This window comes from Notechis scutatus, chromosome 1 (assembly GCF_049901735.1).
Source record: "Notechis scutatus isolate UNSWTSFEM ecotype Mainland chromosome 1, rNotScu1.2, whole genome shotgun sequence".
NCBI classification, from domain to species: domain Eukaryota; kingdom Metazoa; phylum Chordata; class Lepidosauria; order Squamata; family Elapidae; genus Notechis; species Notechis scutatus.
In genome coordinates, this window is record NC_142009.1 from 295167367 (window position 1) to 295186672 (window position 19306).

The following is a 19306-nucleotide window of genomic DNA, read 5'->3' on the forward strand; positions in this document are numbered from 1 at the left end:
CATCTCTTCTATTCATGCTTTCTGGTCTTTTTTCAATCTCTATGGCTTCTCTGATGATTCTGTGATTAGGGTTTTCTATAGTGGCCAGGGTTTTGGTGCCATTGAAGTTGATGCTATGACCTGTGGCTTCCATGTGTTGGACTAGTGAGGAAGTGTGTTCCAGCTTTTTGACTGCATTTTTGTGTTCATCCAGGCGGGTGCTTATTCTTCTATTGGTCTGTCCAATGTATAATTGCTAGCACTACACCTGGAACTGAGCAGCAAAATCCACCCTCTACTTTGGGACAAGATAAAACAACTTACAACTTGGAGAGCTGATTCTGAAGGCATTTACAAACAAGAAAAATTATTGAAAAACTAAAGAAATTAGAACATGACAAGAAAACCCCCAACAACTCACAACACCTGAAACAATTAGTGCACAACGTTTCCAACAGAGAACTCACCAAAACAGAAACAGATGTCCTAACCAAAGGATTCAATTATGCTATAGCACCCCAAAAATCCCCACAGAATCCATCATATGTGCAGTAGAATCCAGCCTAACTAAATTAAATACAGATGAAGCTGATAAAATAAGACACCAAGTTACCAACATCTTATGCACAAGCAAACCACCAAAAAGCAACTTACAAAAAAATGAAATCAAAGCACTACAAACCCTGAAAAGAGATAGCAGCATAATCATCCTCCCAGCAGACAAAGGGAATGCCACTGTAGTAATGGACAGAAAAGACTACGAAACAAAATCGACAGAGCTACTCCAAGACTCCACATACAAACCCATAAACACAGACCCAACCACATATCTGGAAAAATTAACCAAGAAGAAAATTATAACCAGCCACATAAGCAAAGAGATCCAACACGCGATCATACCCAGAGAGAAATCTTCCAGATGCCCCAAACTATACGGCCTCCCAAAAATACACAAAGAAGGCATACCTCTCAGACCCATAGTCAGCTCCAGAGGAGCACCACTACAAAACCTAGCTAAACACCTAGCAAAAGAGCTACAGCCCCATGCTGAAACAGCAGCTTCTCATGTAAAAACTCATACCACTTCTTGGAAATGATCAAAGATCTACACGTGGAGCAAGAAGATCTGCTTGTAAGTTTTGACGTGGTTTCACTATTCACTCAAGTCCCGATAAAAGAGACCCTTGAAATCATCAAAAATAAATACCAACCAGCTAAACACCTCATGGAACTAACAGAACACTGCTTAACCAACACATATTTCATATACAAAGGACAAAGATACAAACAAATAGAAGGAGCTCCCATGGGATCACCACTGTCACCTGTCATTGCAAACCTGTTCATGGAAGAATTCGAATCCAGAGCCCTGGCCAATGCCATCCTCAAACCCAAACTATGGTTAAGATACATCGATGACACATTCGTGATTTGGCCCCATGGACAAGAAAACCTAAACAATTTCCTAACACACCTAAACAGCGCACACCCCAAAATCAAGTTCACCATGGAAACAGAAACAAACAAACAACTACCATTCCTAGATGTACTAATCTACAAAAACAGATGGCACACTAGGACACACCATATACCAGAAGAAAACCCACACCAACCGCTACCTCAACGCCCAATCCCACCACCACCCAGCACAGATAAACTCCGTGGCTAAAACACTAATTACCAGAACCAAACGCCTGGCAGACAAGACACACATTAAGACTGAACTATGCACCCTGACTAAAGTACTGACAGCCAACGGCTTCCACAAAAGCAAAATCACCAGCTTGATCCACAAAAACACACTGAAACATAATAGAGACCCAGAAGATGAACAGACCTATGGAACAGCTGTCCTGCCCTACATAAGAGGTACTACAGACAAAATTAGTAAGGTACTACACAGACATCACATCAGGACTGCCTTCAAAACAGACAGAAAAATAGCAGCCATCCTTAGCAACCCCAAAGATAAAATTGACCTGGAAAACCAAGGCATATACGAAGTCCCCTGTGCATCATGCCCGGCCACATACATTGGACAGACCAATAGAAGAATAAGCACCCGCCTGGATGAACACAAAATGCAGTCAAAAAGCTGGAACACACTTCCTCACTAGTCCAACACATGGAAGCCACAGGTCATAGCATCAACTTCAATGGCACCAAAACCCTGGCCACTATAGAAACCCTAATCACAGAATCATCAGAGAAGCCATAGAGATTGAAAAAAAGACCAGAAAGCATGAATAGAAGAGATGATTCCACCAGGCTGTCAATCATTTGGAAGCCTGCACTCACAAACAAAAAAATCTCCACACCACAAGCCAGGCAAACACCTGGGCACAAACAGATCCCCCTGATACCTCCAGCTCAAACACATCCCAACCAGATGAAACCCAGCTTCCTAACTAATGATAGCCGTCCATTTACCCGAAGCCAAGCTGCACTAAAGGCCTCCATTAAAGCAACACAATGCTGCCAGCCAATCAAGATACAAAAGAGCCAAAAACAGACAGAAGATATTAGAGACACCAATCAAGCAGAACACAGCAAACTCCGAGACCAATAAACACAGACCAAGACTCCCAACCAATCAGGATGAAGAAAAACCATTCTGGCACAGCAATAGGCTGCCCCAAATTCAAATCTGAAACCACTGTAAAAGTCTGACTCACAGACGGACACAATACAGAAGCCTGATGATGGCAGATGAGATTCTGCTGAAACGTTGCTACAACTTTAAAAGAACAACTACAATGACGTGGGAAAATACCCGAACCAAGCCGAACACCATACATGTGGTACCTAAAAACTTAAGAAAACATATATATATATATATATATATATCTTTTTCTAAGTTTCAATATCTTTCTAGTCATTATACACTGCTCAAAAAAATAAAGGGAACACAAAAATAAGACATCCTAGATTTGAATGAATGAAATATTCTTATTAAACACTTTGTTCATTACATAGTTGAATGTGCTGACAACAAAATCACACAAAAATTATCAATGGAAATCAAATTTAGCAACCCATGGAGGTCTGGATTTGGAGTTACACTCAAAATTAAAGTGGGAAAAAATACTACAGGCTGATCCAACTTTGATGTAATGTCCTTAAAACAAGTCAAAATGAGGCTCAGTAGTGTGTGTGGCCTACACATGCCTGTATGACCTCCCTACAATGCCTGGGCATGCTCCGGATGAGGTGGTGGATGGTCTCCTGAGGGAACTCCTCCCACACCTGGACTAACTTATCCCCCAACTCCTGGAGATTCTGTGGTGCAACGTGGCGTTGGTGGCTGGATCAAGACATGATGTCCCAGATGTGCTCAATTGGATTCAGGTCTGGGGAATGGGCAGGCCAGTCCATAGCATCAATGCCTTCGTCTTGCACGAACTGCTGACACACTCCAGCCACATGAGGTCTAGCATTGTCGTGCATTAGGAGGAACCCAGGGTCAACCGCACCAGCATATGGTCCCATAAGGGATCTGAGAATCTCATCTCAGTACCTAATAGCAGTCAGGCTACCTCTGGCGAGCATATGGAGGGCTGTGCGGCCCTCTAAAGAAATGCCACACCATACCATTACTGACCCTCTACCAAACCAGTCATGCTGGAGGATGTTGCAGGCAGAAGAATGTTCTCCACGGCGTCTCCAGACCCTGTCACATCTGTTACATGTGCTCAGTGTGAACCTGCTTTCATCTGTGAAGAGCACAGGGCGCCAGTGGCGAATTTGCCAATTTTGGTGTTCTCTGACAAATGCCAAACATCCTGCACGGTGTTGGGCTGTAAGCACAACCCCCACCTGTGGATGTTGGGCCCTCATACCACCCTCATGGAGTCTGTTTCTGACCATTTGAGCAGCCACATGCACATTTGTGGCCCGCTGAGGGTCATTTTGCACGGCTCTGGCAGTGCTCCTCCTATCCCTCCTTGCACAAAGGCAGAAGTAGCGGTCCTGGGTTGTTGCCCTTATATGACCTCCTCCACGTCTCCTGATGTATTGGCCTGTTTCCTGGTAGCGCCTCCATGCTCTGGACACTACACTGACAGACACAGCAAACCTTCTTGCCACAGCTCGCATTGATGTGCCATCCTGGATGAGCTGTACTACCTGAACCACTTGTGTGGTTGTAGACTCCGTCTCATGCTACCACTAGAGTGAAAGCACCGCCAGCATTCAAAAGTGACCAAACCATCAGCCAGAAAGCATAGGAACTGAGAAGTGGTCTGTGGTCACCACCTGCAGAACCACTCATTTATTGGGGATGTTTTGCTAACTGCCTATGCTTTCCACCTGTTGTCTATTCCATTTGCACAACAGCATGTGAAATTGATTGTCAATCAGTGTTGCTACCTAAGTGGACAGTTTGATTTCCCAGAAGTGTGACTGATTTGGAGTTACATTGTGTTGTTTAAGTGTTCCCTTTATTTTTTTGAGCAGTGTATATATAACAATAATAAATAAAATACTTATTCTATTCCAATTCAGCTCTATCATTAATGTTAATTATAATCTTTGACATCTTTAACATTTCTTTTCAATAGGGTATCATACTAGGAACACTTATAATATTATAATATAATATCATCCTAGGTATAATATCATCCTAGGAATCATCTAGGAACATTTATTATATTTCCATAAATTTTTCATGTTTCTTTCATATTCCTCTTCACTTAAATTTTTATAACACATTTATAATAATTAAAATGTTCCCCTCCTTTCCTAATTTCATTCTCTCATTCTCTTTATTTCATTTATTTTTTTAAACATTTCATTACATTATAATGAGTATTTTATCTATCATTTTAATCACACTTGTTTCATATTTTCAAAGTTCAGTTCTATTTCTAATATAACAATACTATCTTATGTACCCTTGCAGAATCCCCCTTTCAATTAAGTTTTCACCCATTATCCCTGTGTCTTCTAAATAGGCTTGGACCCTTAATCCTTGTACGTTTTCCCTGTTTCTCTATGTCCTGTTTCTGTCCTTTATAATTTATTTTCCTTTCCCTCTTCCCTCTCTTCTTCTCCCTTCCCTTTTTGACCCCTTCTCTCTCTAATTCCGATTCTCTCTTCTGTAATCATCTCTTCTGTTTCTTCCTAATGTTGTAATTACTTTTCAAACTATTCTTTTTTTGGGTTGTTTTTTCAAATCTTAAATTTTTCACTCTCTTTCCACCCTTTCCTTTCTTTTCCCCACATAGAAATACTTGGTCATTGAAGATGGCTTCTTCTTTGTCACGCCCAAGGCATTTCTTGTTGTATCTCATAGTTCAGGATCTCCATTTCTAAAAATTGAAATACGAAGCCAAAAGAACCTCTTCCTTCTTGTGCATCTTCTTTGTACTTCTGTTTTTTAAAAAACATCTGTTTTTTAAGTTCCATTCTCAATTCTTCCAAGAGTGATACCGTTTTTAAAACTTTTAAACAACCACCTGATTAATTTTAGTCCTTTAGATCCAATAGACAAAAATCCAAAAATCACCAAGTAATCCAAATAATCCAAAGCTGTTTCTTCTTGCTTCTTTTTTCCACTTTCTCTTCCTGGGGTTCTCTTATCTTGTTACAAAGTTTCAGTTAAAATGTAACTTTTAGGAATCTTGTTAAAGTTTCAATGTTAATTCCTTTCACTTCCAGGTGGTCTCCTCCATTTTTCCAGATCCCACCCTTTTGTTTTTTTCCTTCTTTTAAAAGTTTTTGAGAATCCAGAAATCTTTATTATCCCTTTGACATTTTATTTTCAGCTTAAATACCTGTTAATGTCAAAGTGGATTTTTGCCGGTTTCTTGCTTAAATCTCTTAGTTGTCAATATAGGGAAGAAAAGAAAACAACCCAAATCCTTTCCCTTCCCTCGCTCATTCGCCGCTTCAAAGTCTTCTTTGGGAACAATGTTGTTCTTTATAATTCAAATTCCAGGGTACCTTATATTGTTGCTTTTTCAATTCAACCTGGACAGCCAAAACTTTCTCTTCTTATCTTCCTCCTGCACATTCTTTTCCAGTCAAGTTCTTCTTTGAGTCGGCCATTTCTGACCACCACTGCAACCGCCTTCGGGAAAGGGAATAATGGCCAGATGGGGAGGAGCGATGCGACTCTCCTTGACCCTGCTGGCAGTCTCCCCCCTCTTTACCACCTCTACGGGGTGGCTTAGCCCCAAAACCAGCTGGCTCGGGGCGCTCCAGCGGCGAACACAGATCGAAACTGTGCACGATCGCAGATTTCAGTCTGTCGCCGAAGAAGCTCAAACCAGAAGCCATATCTAATCATTTTTAAAATGTCCCCTGTATTTGGATATAATATAACTTCCATAGGTGAGATCCAGTTTTGTCTTTTCAAATAATGCTTTTTTAAAATTTTCTCCCATGTTTGTAAAAGTGAGTCCCTTATCGAATGTCTATGGAAATAGGAGTGGATCTTATTTTTTTTATCCCATAGAAAGGCATGCCACCCAATTTGGAGGTCATGACCTTCTATCTCCAAAATTCTTTTATTTTTTAAATTTATCCACTCCTTAACCCATAGTAAAATTGCTGCTTGATAATGTTTCCCATTTTGGGCATCCAAGGCTGCCTCTGGTTCTACTATCTTGTAACACTTTCAATTTTATTCGTGCTTTTCCCCCCATCCATATAAATTTCATTACCGTCCTATCTAATTCCTGAAAAAATTTCTTATCCAATTTTATAGGTATTGTTTGAAAATATTGTAAATATTTTTAAAGTGTCAGAGATGCACTTTATTTCATGTTGTATTGACAAGGAAAAGGGATTTGCCGTCCCCATAGTTACCACTTACAGTTGTGGTTATATATTTTTTATTTTTTTTTATTTTTGGTCCACACTTCAGCAGGAATGTATGGGTTTTAAACTCAGCAAAATTTGTGTGGAAAAGCATGAAGGTAGCCTTAAAGAAGGAATTTAACAGTGTAAACGCCATCTTGGCTTTGAATGGGAGGAAGGAGAAAGAAATTCTACAATGTTCCACCTTGATTCTCTTCTGTATAAGTGGGGGGATGAAAACTCTGTTAAGGTTTCAAGATTCTATTATTATATCCTTTAGCAATAAAGTAGAGTTACAATAGTTCTTGTGGTGACTGTTTCCTGACTTGGTCTATATCACAGAGATGACAATTATTTACAAACAGTGAAGGAAACAGCCTTTGCTCTTGGAATTTTCTTCTAAAAAAGTATGTTATAAAAGGTAAAGGTGGTACAACAGGAAAAACAAGAACATTTAGAGACCAATTCTTGAAGTTATTGAATAAAGATCTTAGTCTCTTCTCATATCGGATGGATGACTATTAAAGGGGAATGGAGTAGATTATCCCCTTCTACCATTATTCTGCATCTGAACAATAATGCCAGACCTCAATCTTCTAATAACAACAAAAATTCCTGCAAGACTGAAGTCCACCCATTCTTAAACAATAAAAATAGCAACACAACAAATACTACAATCTCTGTGGAGTCCTTGATGCTCTCTAATCTTGGTTGTTTGCTTGGTCTACATAAAGATGGTTGTTTGCTTAAATTACCAAGGAGAAAATCACGCCACACCTAACCTTGGACCACCAAGCTTTTATTGATAAATAAGTAGCAAACCCCACATTTACTAGCACTGATGGTTTTCATAGTTGGGTAATAAAACATCTGTAAGCAAACAACAAGCTCATAGAGCACCAAGGATTGCACTATTCAAACCAGAGCTACATACAATATATCTTCTTGGAACAACTCCTGTGTTAAAGTTGTAAGATTCAAGACTATACTATCAACACCTGAAATTAGCACATACGCTTTTATATTTACAATGTTATGACCACACATAATCTTGCATGCTCAATCTATACACAACAAAATAAAATAAAATTCACTCTGAGAAGCACAGAGCGGAAGACACAAGCCTGAAGATGATGAATGAGACTTCATCAAACGCTGCTAGATACTTCCAATCTACGCGGAGAAAACCCGAATAACCAAAGATCCACAACAAAATAAAAGTATATATTATATATCCTTACAATTTGAGTGACCCTGATTCATTCATTCAGTTAGTCAGTTGTCTGTCTGTCTGATTTAGAGGTTAGAAAGACTAACATTATGATTATGTGCTAGAATGGAGAAAACTAAACACCACTGCAGTTTACATTGCTTCCAAAATTTGGGAAGTAATTATAGTGGCTGTATCCAGTGTTCATAAGTCCTCAGAGGGAAGCCTGGATACAGTTCTAGGTAAGAGGTCTGTTAATAGCTTGGAACAGATTCAGGAAATAATTTTGAGTACACTAAATGATCTAGAGTCAGATCACATGAAGTCAAAGGAAAGAGACAGCTAACAAAAATCAAATTAAAGTGGGATAGTTGATCCTTTTTAATGTTTAAAAGTATCCATTTAAAGATAATAAAGATAATAAAGAATTATAAAAATAAAGATAATAAGAAAGTTTCTTTCAACATATACATAACAAGAAAAAAAGTCAAGGAAACAGTTGGTCCACTAAAGAGAGAAGATGGCAAGGAAGTAACAAGCAGTAGAGAGAAAGCAGAGCTGCTTAACTCATTCTTTGCATCAGTTTTCACACAAAAGAAACTATAGCCGAATCTAACAAAAATACTATGAAAGACAGACTAGAAATAAAAACTAAATAAGAAAATGATAAGAGAACACCTGTCTGCCCTTGATGAATATAAATCACTGGGACCTGATGGATTATATCCCAGAGTTCTGAAGGAGCTAGTAGATGTTATCTCAGAACCATTGTATCATATCTTTTAAACATCTTGGAGCACCAGGGAACTGCCAGAGGATTGGAAAAGAGCTGATGTGGTTTCCATCTTTAAAAAAAAGGCGGGGGAACAGGCCCAGAAAACTACAGACCAATCGGCCTAACATCAATACCTGGGATGGCATTGGAAAAAATAATAAAAAACCAGATATGTGAATATCAAGAAACAAATAAAGTTATAACTAATAGCCAGAATATTTGTTAAAATCAGATCATGCTAAACCAATCTTATTTCATTCTTTGACAAAGTGACTAAATCAGTAAACCAGCGAAATGCTGTAGACATAGTATATTTAGACTTCAGCAAGGCATTTGACAAAGTAGACTACAACCTACTTCTTGGTAACCTAAAAGAATGTGGGATAGACAGCATCACCAACAGATGGATTTATAACTGGCTGACAAATCATATTCAACAAGTATGTCCCAAAGAAGACTGAGAATCTCCATAAACTTTTTCACAATGAGTAGTCCTTAATGGTACTACATCTACATGGAGAGAAGTAAGCAGTGGGGTACCACAATGTTCCATCTTAGGGCCAGTACTCTTCAATATCTTCATAAATGACTTAGATGAGGGAATAGAAAGGAAACTCATCAAATTTGCAGATGACACTAAGATGGCAGGAATAGCCAACACTCAAGAAGACAAGCTCAGGATCCAAAAAGATCTTGACAGACTTGAACAATGGGCCCTAGCCAACAAAATGAAATTTAATGTAGAGAAAAGTAAGGTTTTACACCTGGGCAGGAAAAACCAAAGGCACAAGTACAGATTACTTGAATACAAATTTAACTTTGATAAAATGGTGACACATATGAGTCAAAGGAAAGAAAAAATTGATTACTGAACTGCTCAGTTTACAATTCATTCTTTACAAATACTTTTAACTAATGTGTAAGAAAGTACAAAGAGTTAAAACATAACCTTTATACAGCTATAAGAGAAATAAATATGGAAACTTGCTAAAAAGAGTGATTTTGAAAGCAAAAACAATCTTCTAGATTTTTTAAAAAGTGCTATGGAAATTTCTATTTTTTTTCTAACTGCCAGAAAGCAGTGTATTAATATTATATTCATATATTTTAAATAAATGGTTTTTAGGGTTTTTTCTTCAGAAGAATGTCGTCTGTTCTATTCTTAACACTTCCACATAAAACAATCTTACCAATATAACCCTGTGTGTGTGTGTGTGTGCGCGTGTAAATGTGTGTGAATTTCCAAAATAAACAAATTAAATACAGCTTTGGTTATGTATGTGTGTGTGAAGGAAATCTCTTTTTGCTGATGGGCTGGCTCCATTATCCGAAGGCCACAGAAAACATAACCTAAATTTCAGTTGTGTCTCAGATATAGATCAGACAACAGCAAATTCTAAAAACACATGGGAAATGCTACAAGCTGCTTAAGTTGGCTTTATTATGTAATTATTGGCTTCCAACCAGAAACCAATACCCACCCAGTCCAAGTGCTGAGCCATCATTGTCAAACCACAATGAAACACTTTGTGAAACAAGTAGTTTGGGATAGTCATAGTTTAATCTGTAAAGGTTAAAAGGTAGGATGGGGGGAAGTACCATCTAGCTCAGACCTGTCCTTTTAAAAGGTATCATTAGGCTCTTAGGCTAGGGAATTAAACCTGGGCTCAGAAACATTCAGATAACTAATGTAATTCTGGGTTTTTTGTTCCAACCAGCATATATTAAGATATGACCTTTGGACTAGAAGGGTACAGGGGGTTACATTATATCACTAAGCCTTATAGTCTACCTCCTATTAATAGGCATCACAGTACAGTCCAATTAATGGAAATACCTGAAGTGTACATATTTCTTTTTCCTTCCTGATAGTCTTTTCCAGTAGATCTATAAAAAAAAATAGGATAAGGGTAAGAATATGCCTTATGACCTGATAATGCTATTGATTCACTTACTCACAAACTAAAAGCATTTGAGAACACACCCACACAATCTCAGGAGTATAACTCAAAAATACTAATAGAATAATATCAAATGGTACAAACAGTTGTGCCATTTATAAATAGATGTATTCATATTGGTAGGTTATATGTACAATATTGCACTTATTTGCTGAGCATTAGACAGTAGTATCAAGTGACACATCTTTTCCTTCCTTTTATATCACTGTGATGTCCTAACAATTCAGCTCAATCATTATAAGCCAGTGTAGGCTAACATCCAGTTTTAATTGGGAGTTTTCTTCTCAATCTCTTTCTATAAAACAGTAATCAAATTGTCAATTTTGCAATTGAAAATCTTGTTTCATGCCTGACACAATCATATCAATTTGCTTCCTGAGTTATAATTTTAATTTACTCACACATTCACACCCATGAATAAAAACATAGTGTCACTTTTAGTCATGGATTTAAATTATTCAGACAGTTAAAGAGGTGAAATGGAATTGGGCATTTAGAGATTTTAATTTCTTTTTCCTGCTTTTTGCAGAACTAAGTTCTTGAAAGACTATTGGTTTTAAGCAATTGTGTTTTAATTGAAGTCAATTGATTCATTAGAACTTTTTAAGGAGCATAGTCTATATGTAAGACTGAGTTCTGAATTCTTTTTTTTCCATATTGGGGTCAAGGTATTTACTCAGACGGGAAATGTGAATGACATTACCTTTTTCCTTTGCTGTATCCTTTTTCATTATTTATAAAGTAGAATTACAGCTTCCCAAGTACATTTGCATTTTTTCCCAATATAAATAAACAAATAAATAATTTTCCCCTTTTTACTTAGATACTGGAAAATCATAAAAAAAACTCAGCTGAGAAATAATCCTTACTAACCATTAAACATGGATAGCCTTTCTATGTATTCACAGCAAAACGCAGGCCAAGTCATACACCAGCCAAACAAAATTAGATTAAAATTTTGAGTGCAAAAATGAATTGACAAATATTGAGAAAGGCAATCTGTGCACAGCGATTGAAACACCATTTCCAGCACTTTTCCTTTTTTATTATACAGTAAAAAGCAAGTAAATAATAGCCAGCACAAAACAAGCACTGCTGTAACACTCTCTTGTTTAAGTAAAAGTTAGCCTAAATCACATGTGCTTCAGTTGTTCCTTTTTTAAATTTTAAATCCACCCTAGATCAAGTCTGGGTAAAAATTACAGAATCAAATGTTAAGCAATCCTACAATCCACAAAACAGAGCCCTTTTTACTAGATTGCTTTCAATATTTTAATTCCTGTGCATAATTTAGACACCTTGGTCACTGCCACTAATTGGTACGTAACAGGATAACTCAAGTGGTTAGGCCACCCCTGGCTTCAATCTCTTGATCAGAGATTACAGTGGGAAACTTACAGGGCAAAAGTAAAAACAACATCTTTGTGGTTTGTGTCAGACACTGAAACAACATGACAGTCAGCAGATAAATTTCCAAATGCTAAAGCAATAAGATTTTCAAGACCATTGTAAGGTTTGATGACGTAGGAATTAGTAGCACATGTCACAAATAATAGTTATTTGTCTCCCAAAGCTTTTCTGCAAATCTATTAAATATGTACAAACAGAATCAAATCAACAAATTTTAGAGAAGAGATTCCTTTATCCTATATATACTGGTACTGTACAAACTGCAGCAGCATAGGCTGAAAATAGATTGTTAATTAATATATTATAACTTTAATCTGATGAAGAAATAATACAACTTAAAACTCTGCTGAGGCTGTCAAAAAGGTACCAATTACAACATACTTTGTGATTCAGAATACTTACTCACATGGTCCTGAATAGCTGCGCATTTCAGAAGATATCCTGAGCAAGCATTACTTGGTAAAAACCTAGGATGTATTTGAAACTTTCCAAAGTTCCAAAGAAAAGGTCTCATTCTCCTGCAGGAGTTAAGTTGGATACACTCATTTTGATCAGATCTCTTTGTACCGAATGAATTAGAAATTCTCATTACATTGCACAGCTAAATTCTTTATATGCTGCCAAACAGTGATTTGTATGCTTAGGAAACAGCTTTTTAAGGTCTTTATTTCATAACTTTATTAAGATAGAAAAGCCATGTGCAAATCCAACTTTTTAATGAACCTTGAGATGGTAGATTAGCCTCTCCATTGCTCAACTTCTGCTAGAAGGAAAAATCATTTCAGTTTGGTCTTTTAAGAACGGTTATCTACTTTAATTTCATAGAGATTTTAGTTCTGTTTTTAAAGTTGTTACTTTAAAAAATGTCTAAAAAAATGTTTAAAAATGTCATTTATATCATCTTAAGAGTCTTATGACTTAAGACCATTTATAAATATTTTAATAAAGATAAATCAAATTTTTGTTTTTCATCACAACTTAATCTTCACATTTACATTGCTACAAGACATTCTTGTATTCTATTCCCCAAATAGAATGAATGAATCAATACACACACACACACACATATACATACATACACACACACACATATGTATGCCACCTTATCAAAGGATCTAGAACAGTGGTGGCTGACCTTTTTGGGCTCCTGTGCCGAAAATTGTGTGTGCACTTGTGTGCGCGCGCTCGCATGCCTGCACCCAGAAGGCAATGCGTGCATGCCCCCCACCCCATCCCCAACACATGCTCGCGCGATCCCATTCCGCCTCCCCTTACCTGCACTGTGCGCCTCCCAGCTGATTTTCAACCTGTTTGAGGCCTCTTTTGGCCTCCCAGATGCTTGAGGGAAGCCTCTGCAGCCTTTGGAGGCTGAAAAATGGGCCTGTTTTGTCACTTCCGGTATTTCTGGAAATACAGGAAGTGACGAAATGGGCCTGTTTTTCTGCCACCAAAGGCTGCAGAGGCTTTCCTCACACTTCCGGGAGGGTAAAAACGGCCTCAAATGGGCTGAAAATCAGCCAGGAGACGCACGTATGCACAGTGCAGGTAAGTTTGGCTATGGCTCACATGCCCGCACAAATGGCTCTGCATGCCACCTGTGGTACACGTGCCATAGGTTTGCCATCACAGGTCTAGAATGACATGTTCTTATGCACAATAATACACAGAGCTATAACATCAGTGGTGCAATTCAAATTTTTTTATTACCAGTTCGGTGGGTGTGGCAGGGGAAGGATACTGTAAAATCTCCAGTCAGAGGTGGTATTTACTGGTTCTCCAAACTACTCAAAATTTCCACTACCGATTCTCCAGAACTGGTCAGAACCTGCTGAATGCCACCTCTGTATAACATTTATAGAAATGTCTCAATTACTGGTTGGGTTTTCATATTGTAGAAAATCAAAATTAGTTTTGCCATGTTTTGTCAAATAAGAGCAAGGTTGGATTAATAAAACAAGTTTAAACAACCAAATTACAGATTAATGTGACATATGAAGTTAATCAGCTCCATGTGTCAAATAATTAAGGATATAATGGCCAGTGACTGGATGGTGCAAAACAACAATAGATTAAATACTACCAAGACATTTATTATCAATAAACATTGTGACAACTTGTAACATCTGTTCTTGGAATTATTCTGGACAAAGTCACACTACCCCAGAAAGAGTAGGTTCATGAGTTAAAAGTTCTCCTGGACTCACAACTAAATGGCAGATGGGAACTTTGGCCAGGCAGCTTCTATTCAACTTCAACTGGTGCACTGGCCCAGTCCAACTTCAACTGGACAAACAGGTGCATTACAGGACAACAATTTTTGAATCAAGGTATCTCAAATGAGTTAACATAAAGAATCTATTCAAGCTCTCATATAATTGAAATTTTATGGATCTTTGCACCAGTTACATCTGCAAAATTGTGGCCATTGCAGCAGCAAGGTCACTAACCATGCATCTAACCATGGTCACATGATCTGGATTTGCAACTATTTATTTATTTGTTGTTTTTTTAAATAAAATTTATTGGCTGCCGGTCTTATCATAGAATAACTCTGGGTGGCTTACAGTTACATCTAAGAACATAAAAAGTTAAAATGAAACCTTAAAACCAAAGTCACATGGGAGGGTGGGGAGGAGTGGGGGGGAGAGGGATCTGTTATTACTCAATCAACCATCCCCATTGTGCTTTTCCCTCACTGGGGCCCCGAGCCAACTGGCAGAGCCATCTCTTTAGGCTCTTTCTGATGCTGTAGTGCTAATTTATGAAGGAGTTTATAGTTTTTTAACTGTACATCAAAGTAGTTTGAAAAAACAATAACATGGGACCAGTGAGCATCATGGTACAGTATTTGCAGACATCATCCAGTTCCTTACACTTGCTTCAATATTTTATATTTGCTAAATTTTCCAAGCTGTCTTTGATATAAATTTCCAACACACAGGATTACTCTGGCAGAGTTCTCTTTCTCTCAAGGTAAAACTGAAGAGTATATATGGTCTAAGGTAGTGTTTCTCAACCCTGGGAACTTTAAGAGGTGTGATCTTCAACTCCTATTCTGGTCTAAGGTTTGAAAAGGAACTTTGTGGTACAGATACTAAAGGCAGACTTTGCTCTAGAAACATTCCAAAACTACAAAGTTGATCCTTTAGAGAGAGTGCTTTATTATAGAACAAAGTTATTTATTTGCTTTTTATTTATTGCATTTGTATAGCAACCCATCTAAATACCATACTCTGAATGGTTTATATCCAAACGTTAAAAATACTATATAAAGCTAAAATCAAACAACAAAAATCCAAACCAAGAAAAACTCAAAACTTCTGGTATTGCAGCCACTCATTCCTGATTTAACCCCTCATGTTCTCATCCTGCTCTGATCTTACCCAATCACTTATTCCTTTCATCCACTTGTTTGAAGAACCTTAACTTTTTGCTATCTCAAGCATAAATGCCAAGTGGTTGAACAGAAGTATTTCAGCCCTATCTCCTAGAAACAGCCACCCAGATAATCCCTGCAAAGATATTCTATCCATAACAAACTTGAACAAATCTCTTTAGAAAATATACTGAATGATAGGCCAGTGAGAGACAGGAGGATCGAACAGAATGGATAATTACTGTTAAGAGTTTCTGTGCATTTGAAAAATTTGATTCTCTGAGCTACCATATTACACAGCTGCAGTTTTATATTTTAGTCTACTAAGCAAAATGTTATGACCTAACCTTTTTTCTCCCTGTATGGAATTTCATCAGAATGTGTGAATTCTGGGAAGAAGTAAAAAGCTCTTAAGCACCTTGTGTGGCAGCAATTACCTATACTTCATAAAACTACAACGGACTTTATTAAGAGCATCCATTACAAAGGTGTTTTTTTTATATATGCTGCCACAATTATAAGATACTTTTATAAGCAAAGTTCATAAAGACTTAGCCTGCTGCAGCACGGCTGGTCAGCCAGTGCTGACAATAAAACATTTGCCAGGGGCTCATTTTAAACTTAAATCCTTGGCTGAAAGGCACATTTATACTAACATGCATTGCTAGATATATTTCTTGTGCTTCCTTGTGATTAGATGTACTTTATTTTACACATATTTTTTGCCAACTGTTGATCTACAAAACTTATAATGGAGGTATGTTATTTATCCCAATTCTTACTGACACAGCAGTCTTTGCAGCTGTGTAGGTTAATGTTGTGGTGGCATCTTCAATATTGATTTCCAATAAACGGATTTTTTTCCTAATTAAGAATTCCCATAGTTTCCATTTGATAACTCCCTATTAGTAATTGGACTTGAAATATATACATTTCTGTATTCCCTTGTCAGGAATATAAACTTTTCTACTGAATAAACATAATTTGAGCATTAGATTGGTGCTAGTATATTTATTACTTATTTTATTTTTATTTGTAAAATGTATTAGTTGCCCATCTTACCCAGGGTAACTCGGGGTTGCTTACAGTCAGGGGTGGGATGCTACCAGTTCTGCCCAGTTCTATAGAACTGGTAGCTCTGAAGAGCAGCAGATACAGAACCATTCTATGTCTGCTGCTGTTTGGCCCACCCACCTGCCCGGGCTCTTAACTGTCCTTTATTTCCTGCTTTTTCAACCTCAGCTGCTTTGCAGGGTACAAGCTAAGGTTGAAAAAGTGGTAAAAAAGTGGTTTTTCAAACGCTGCGCACCCACGCGCAGTGCTTTTCAGCTGTCCGTGTGGCACAGCTTTAGGTGTATGACATGCACACAAAGTGCACATGCGCACACAAGATGTATCACCGAAACGGTGGTAACACCAGTTGAACCCCACCCCTGCTTACAATCAGTATACAGATAATCCTTGTTCTATGATCATAATTTCTGTTGCTAAGCAAGGAGTGAGTTGAGTGAGTCATGCCTGGTTTTACAACTTTTTAAAGTACATCGCTACAGTTGTTAAGTGAAACATGCGTTTAGTGAATCTGGCTTCCCCAAATTAACTCTGTTTATCAAAAGCCAACTGGGAAGTTCACAAATGGCAATCACATGACCCCAGGATGCTGCAACTGTCATAAATACATGCCAGTTGCCAAGTAACCAGATTCTGATCACATGAGTGTGGAGATGCTGCCATGGTCATAAGTCCAAGTCACTGTTTTCAGTGCTGCTGTTACTTTGAAAAGTTACTAAACAATTGATTGTAAGTCAAGGATTATCTGTAGAATGCAAGTGAATTCTGGAAAATATTACTTTACCTATAGAGACAAGTAGTTGATGTATAACATTTGCTCAATCAAGATCCAGGAGAAAGCAGTTTCTGATTAAGTGGATATCTTTATTTGCATTAAAATAAGCAAAGAAATAAGCAAGTAAGAATAATCCTTCCTGCTCAGGATAAATTTACCGCAGAATTGTCAGGTATCATTTTTAACATCTTATGTGTGACTGGATAGTTTATTCTACCAATATATAAATATTATTTCAAAAAAATCTAAACTAAATGTTATGTACATTTAAATAATGTTAGTGGTGCATATATAAAGCTCTATTTTACAAGCTAATTGGACAAACATATTAGAATTATATCTTTCTCTGTTTGAAAAGACAAAAAAAATCCAGAGAAAAGATATGAGACTAGAACATCCAACTGATCAGATTCTCATGAATTGAGCCACAGAAGTATTATGTTGATTTAAATTCCAAAGAAAAGTGTTTTTTTAAAAGTACATGCCTTTTTAAAAGCTCTTTAGTACTGAATTCCTTGGAATAAACATATGCCATATTCTCCTGCTTTGCCCCAAAGCAAATAACTGCTTAAAATCAATCGGGTTGAGTTATTTTACTTGCAATTCATTTCAGAACATCTTTGCCTCCGTCAAGGAATGTATACATTTTTCTCATCAGAAGACCAAGAACTTCACAAAGGGAAGTGAGATGTGAATTTTCTTTTACAACAGTTCCATCGCTGAGCAATGACAGCAACAAACAACTATCTCCTGCACACAAAATCTACTTGGGGTTAATTAAGAATCTCAGAACCAGACCATGACTTCAAACAACTGTCATAATATTATTATAAGGCTAATGTATACAGTGTTTGCTGTTTCTTTTGTGTTAATCTTTTATTAATGAGAATTAAAAATGCACTTTTAATTTTAACTTGAAGGATTAAGATCAGCTGTTACTGAAGGGGAAAAAATTAACTAAATGAAACAATTTTCAGTGTGTGTCAAGAAGATACAGCTGGGAGAAACCCTGAAAGCTAAAGTTATATTCAGATGGCTAATGGTTTTCATGGCCAATCTCACAGGTCATTGCTCTCTTTAATTAGTAGCTTTTGCTAACTTAAAAAGCATCAAGTAATTTTTAACACTGACTGCAGCTGCCTACTCCATTAACAAATAGTTATATTTACACTCTCTAACTTGCATTGTCTATCTTTAAATGTTCCTGTGGCACTTTTTAATAGATCTTAATTAACTTTGTCCCCTTCATGCTCATCACTGTAAGCACTGATGGCACGAGGAATAAAATAGTTAACTTATTATACACCTGTGCCAACAGCACTCTCAAACATTGCACAGAACTATTATCACATACCTGGACAACTGAGCCTTTTGGTTTTCTCCATCTTACCCCAAAATAATCAGAATGGTAAGAATATTATAATTATTCAACATAAGTTGTGAGTTTAATTTCTGCCATGCAGAGCTTTCTTCATATACAAGTCTGAAGTAGTAGATCCCATAGCATGTTTTGATATTGAGAGTGTCTTTAGTTGGTACTGAAGGAGTTTGTCAACCAATAAAGAATTACCTGTGCATTAATGCAGAAAAACAAGCACAAATATTACAAATAGAGATAAGAATGGATGGGATGGATGGATTAACCCTAACCCTAACAAAATATTTAGACTAGGTTGTTTGACACATCCTTCATTAGGTATATTTTTCTAAGTGTTGAACAAAAGGCAGTGGATGGAAGAAGATAATCTAACAGCCTAATCCAAGAATCACAATATTCTAAAAATGAAATTAGCTCTAAATCAGATCTGTTGTTTACTATTTCTAAGAACCAATGAAAAGTCCAAGATAAAAATACTTCCATATAATCTCATTGTCTGACATTTAAAAAGTTATTTCTGGAATTTATAAAAAAGTTGGGATAATTTTGCTAGCAAAACTGCTAGTAATA

The 19306-nt window shown here is 37.2% G+C and overlaps 1 protein-coding gene and 1 long non-coding RNA gene across 8 annotated transcripts in view; one reads left to right on the top strand and one right to left on the bottom strand.

The window, feature by feature from the left end:
* Positions 1-19306, bottom strand: part of CEP128 (centrosomal protein 128) — a 202878-nt gene that overhangs the window by 48565 nt on the left and 135007 nt on the right. For all 7 annotated transcript variants that reach the window (XM_087952040.1, XM_026664338.2, XM_087952034.1 and 4 more), the window contains exon 19: positions 10603-10652. In XM_087952040.1, the coding sequence (XP_087808166.1) occupies positions 10603-10652 (50 nt within the window). The remainder of the gene's footprint in view (positions 1-10602; positions 10653-19306) is intronic.
* LOC113410005 (uncharacterized) overlaps positions 18691-19306 on the top strand; it is a 70135-nt gene continuing 69519 nt past the window's right edge. The window contains exon 1 of the long non-coding RNA XR_015746816.1: positions 18691-18766. This is a non-coding gene — a long non-coding RNA (uncharacterized LOC113410005). The remainder of the gene's footprint in view (positions 18767-19306) is intronic.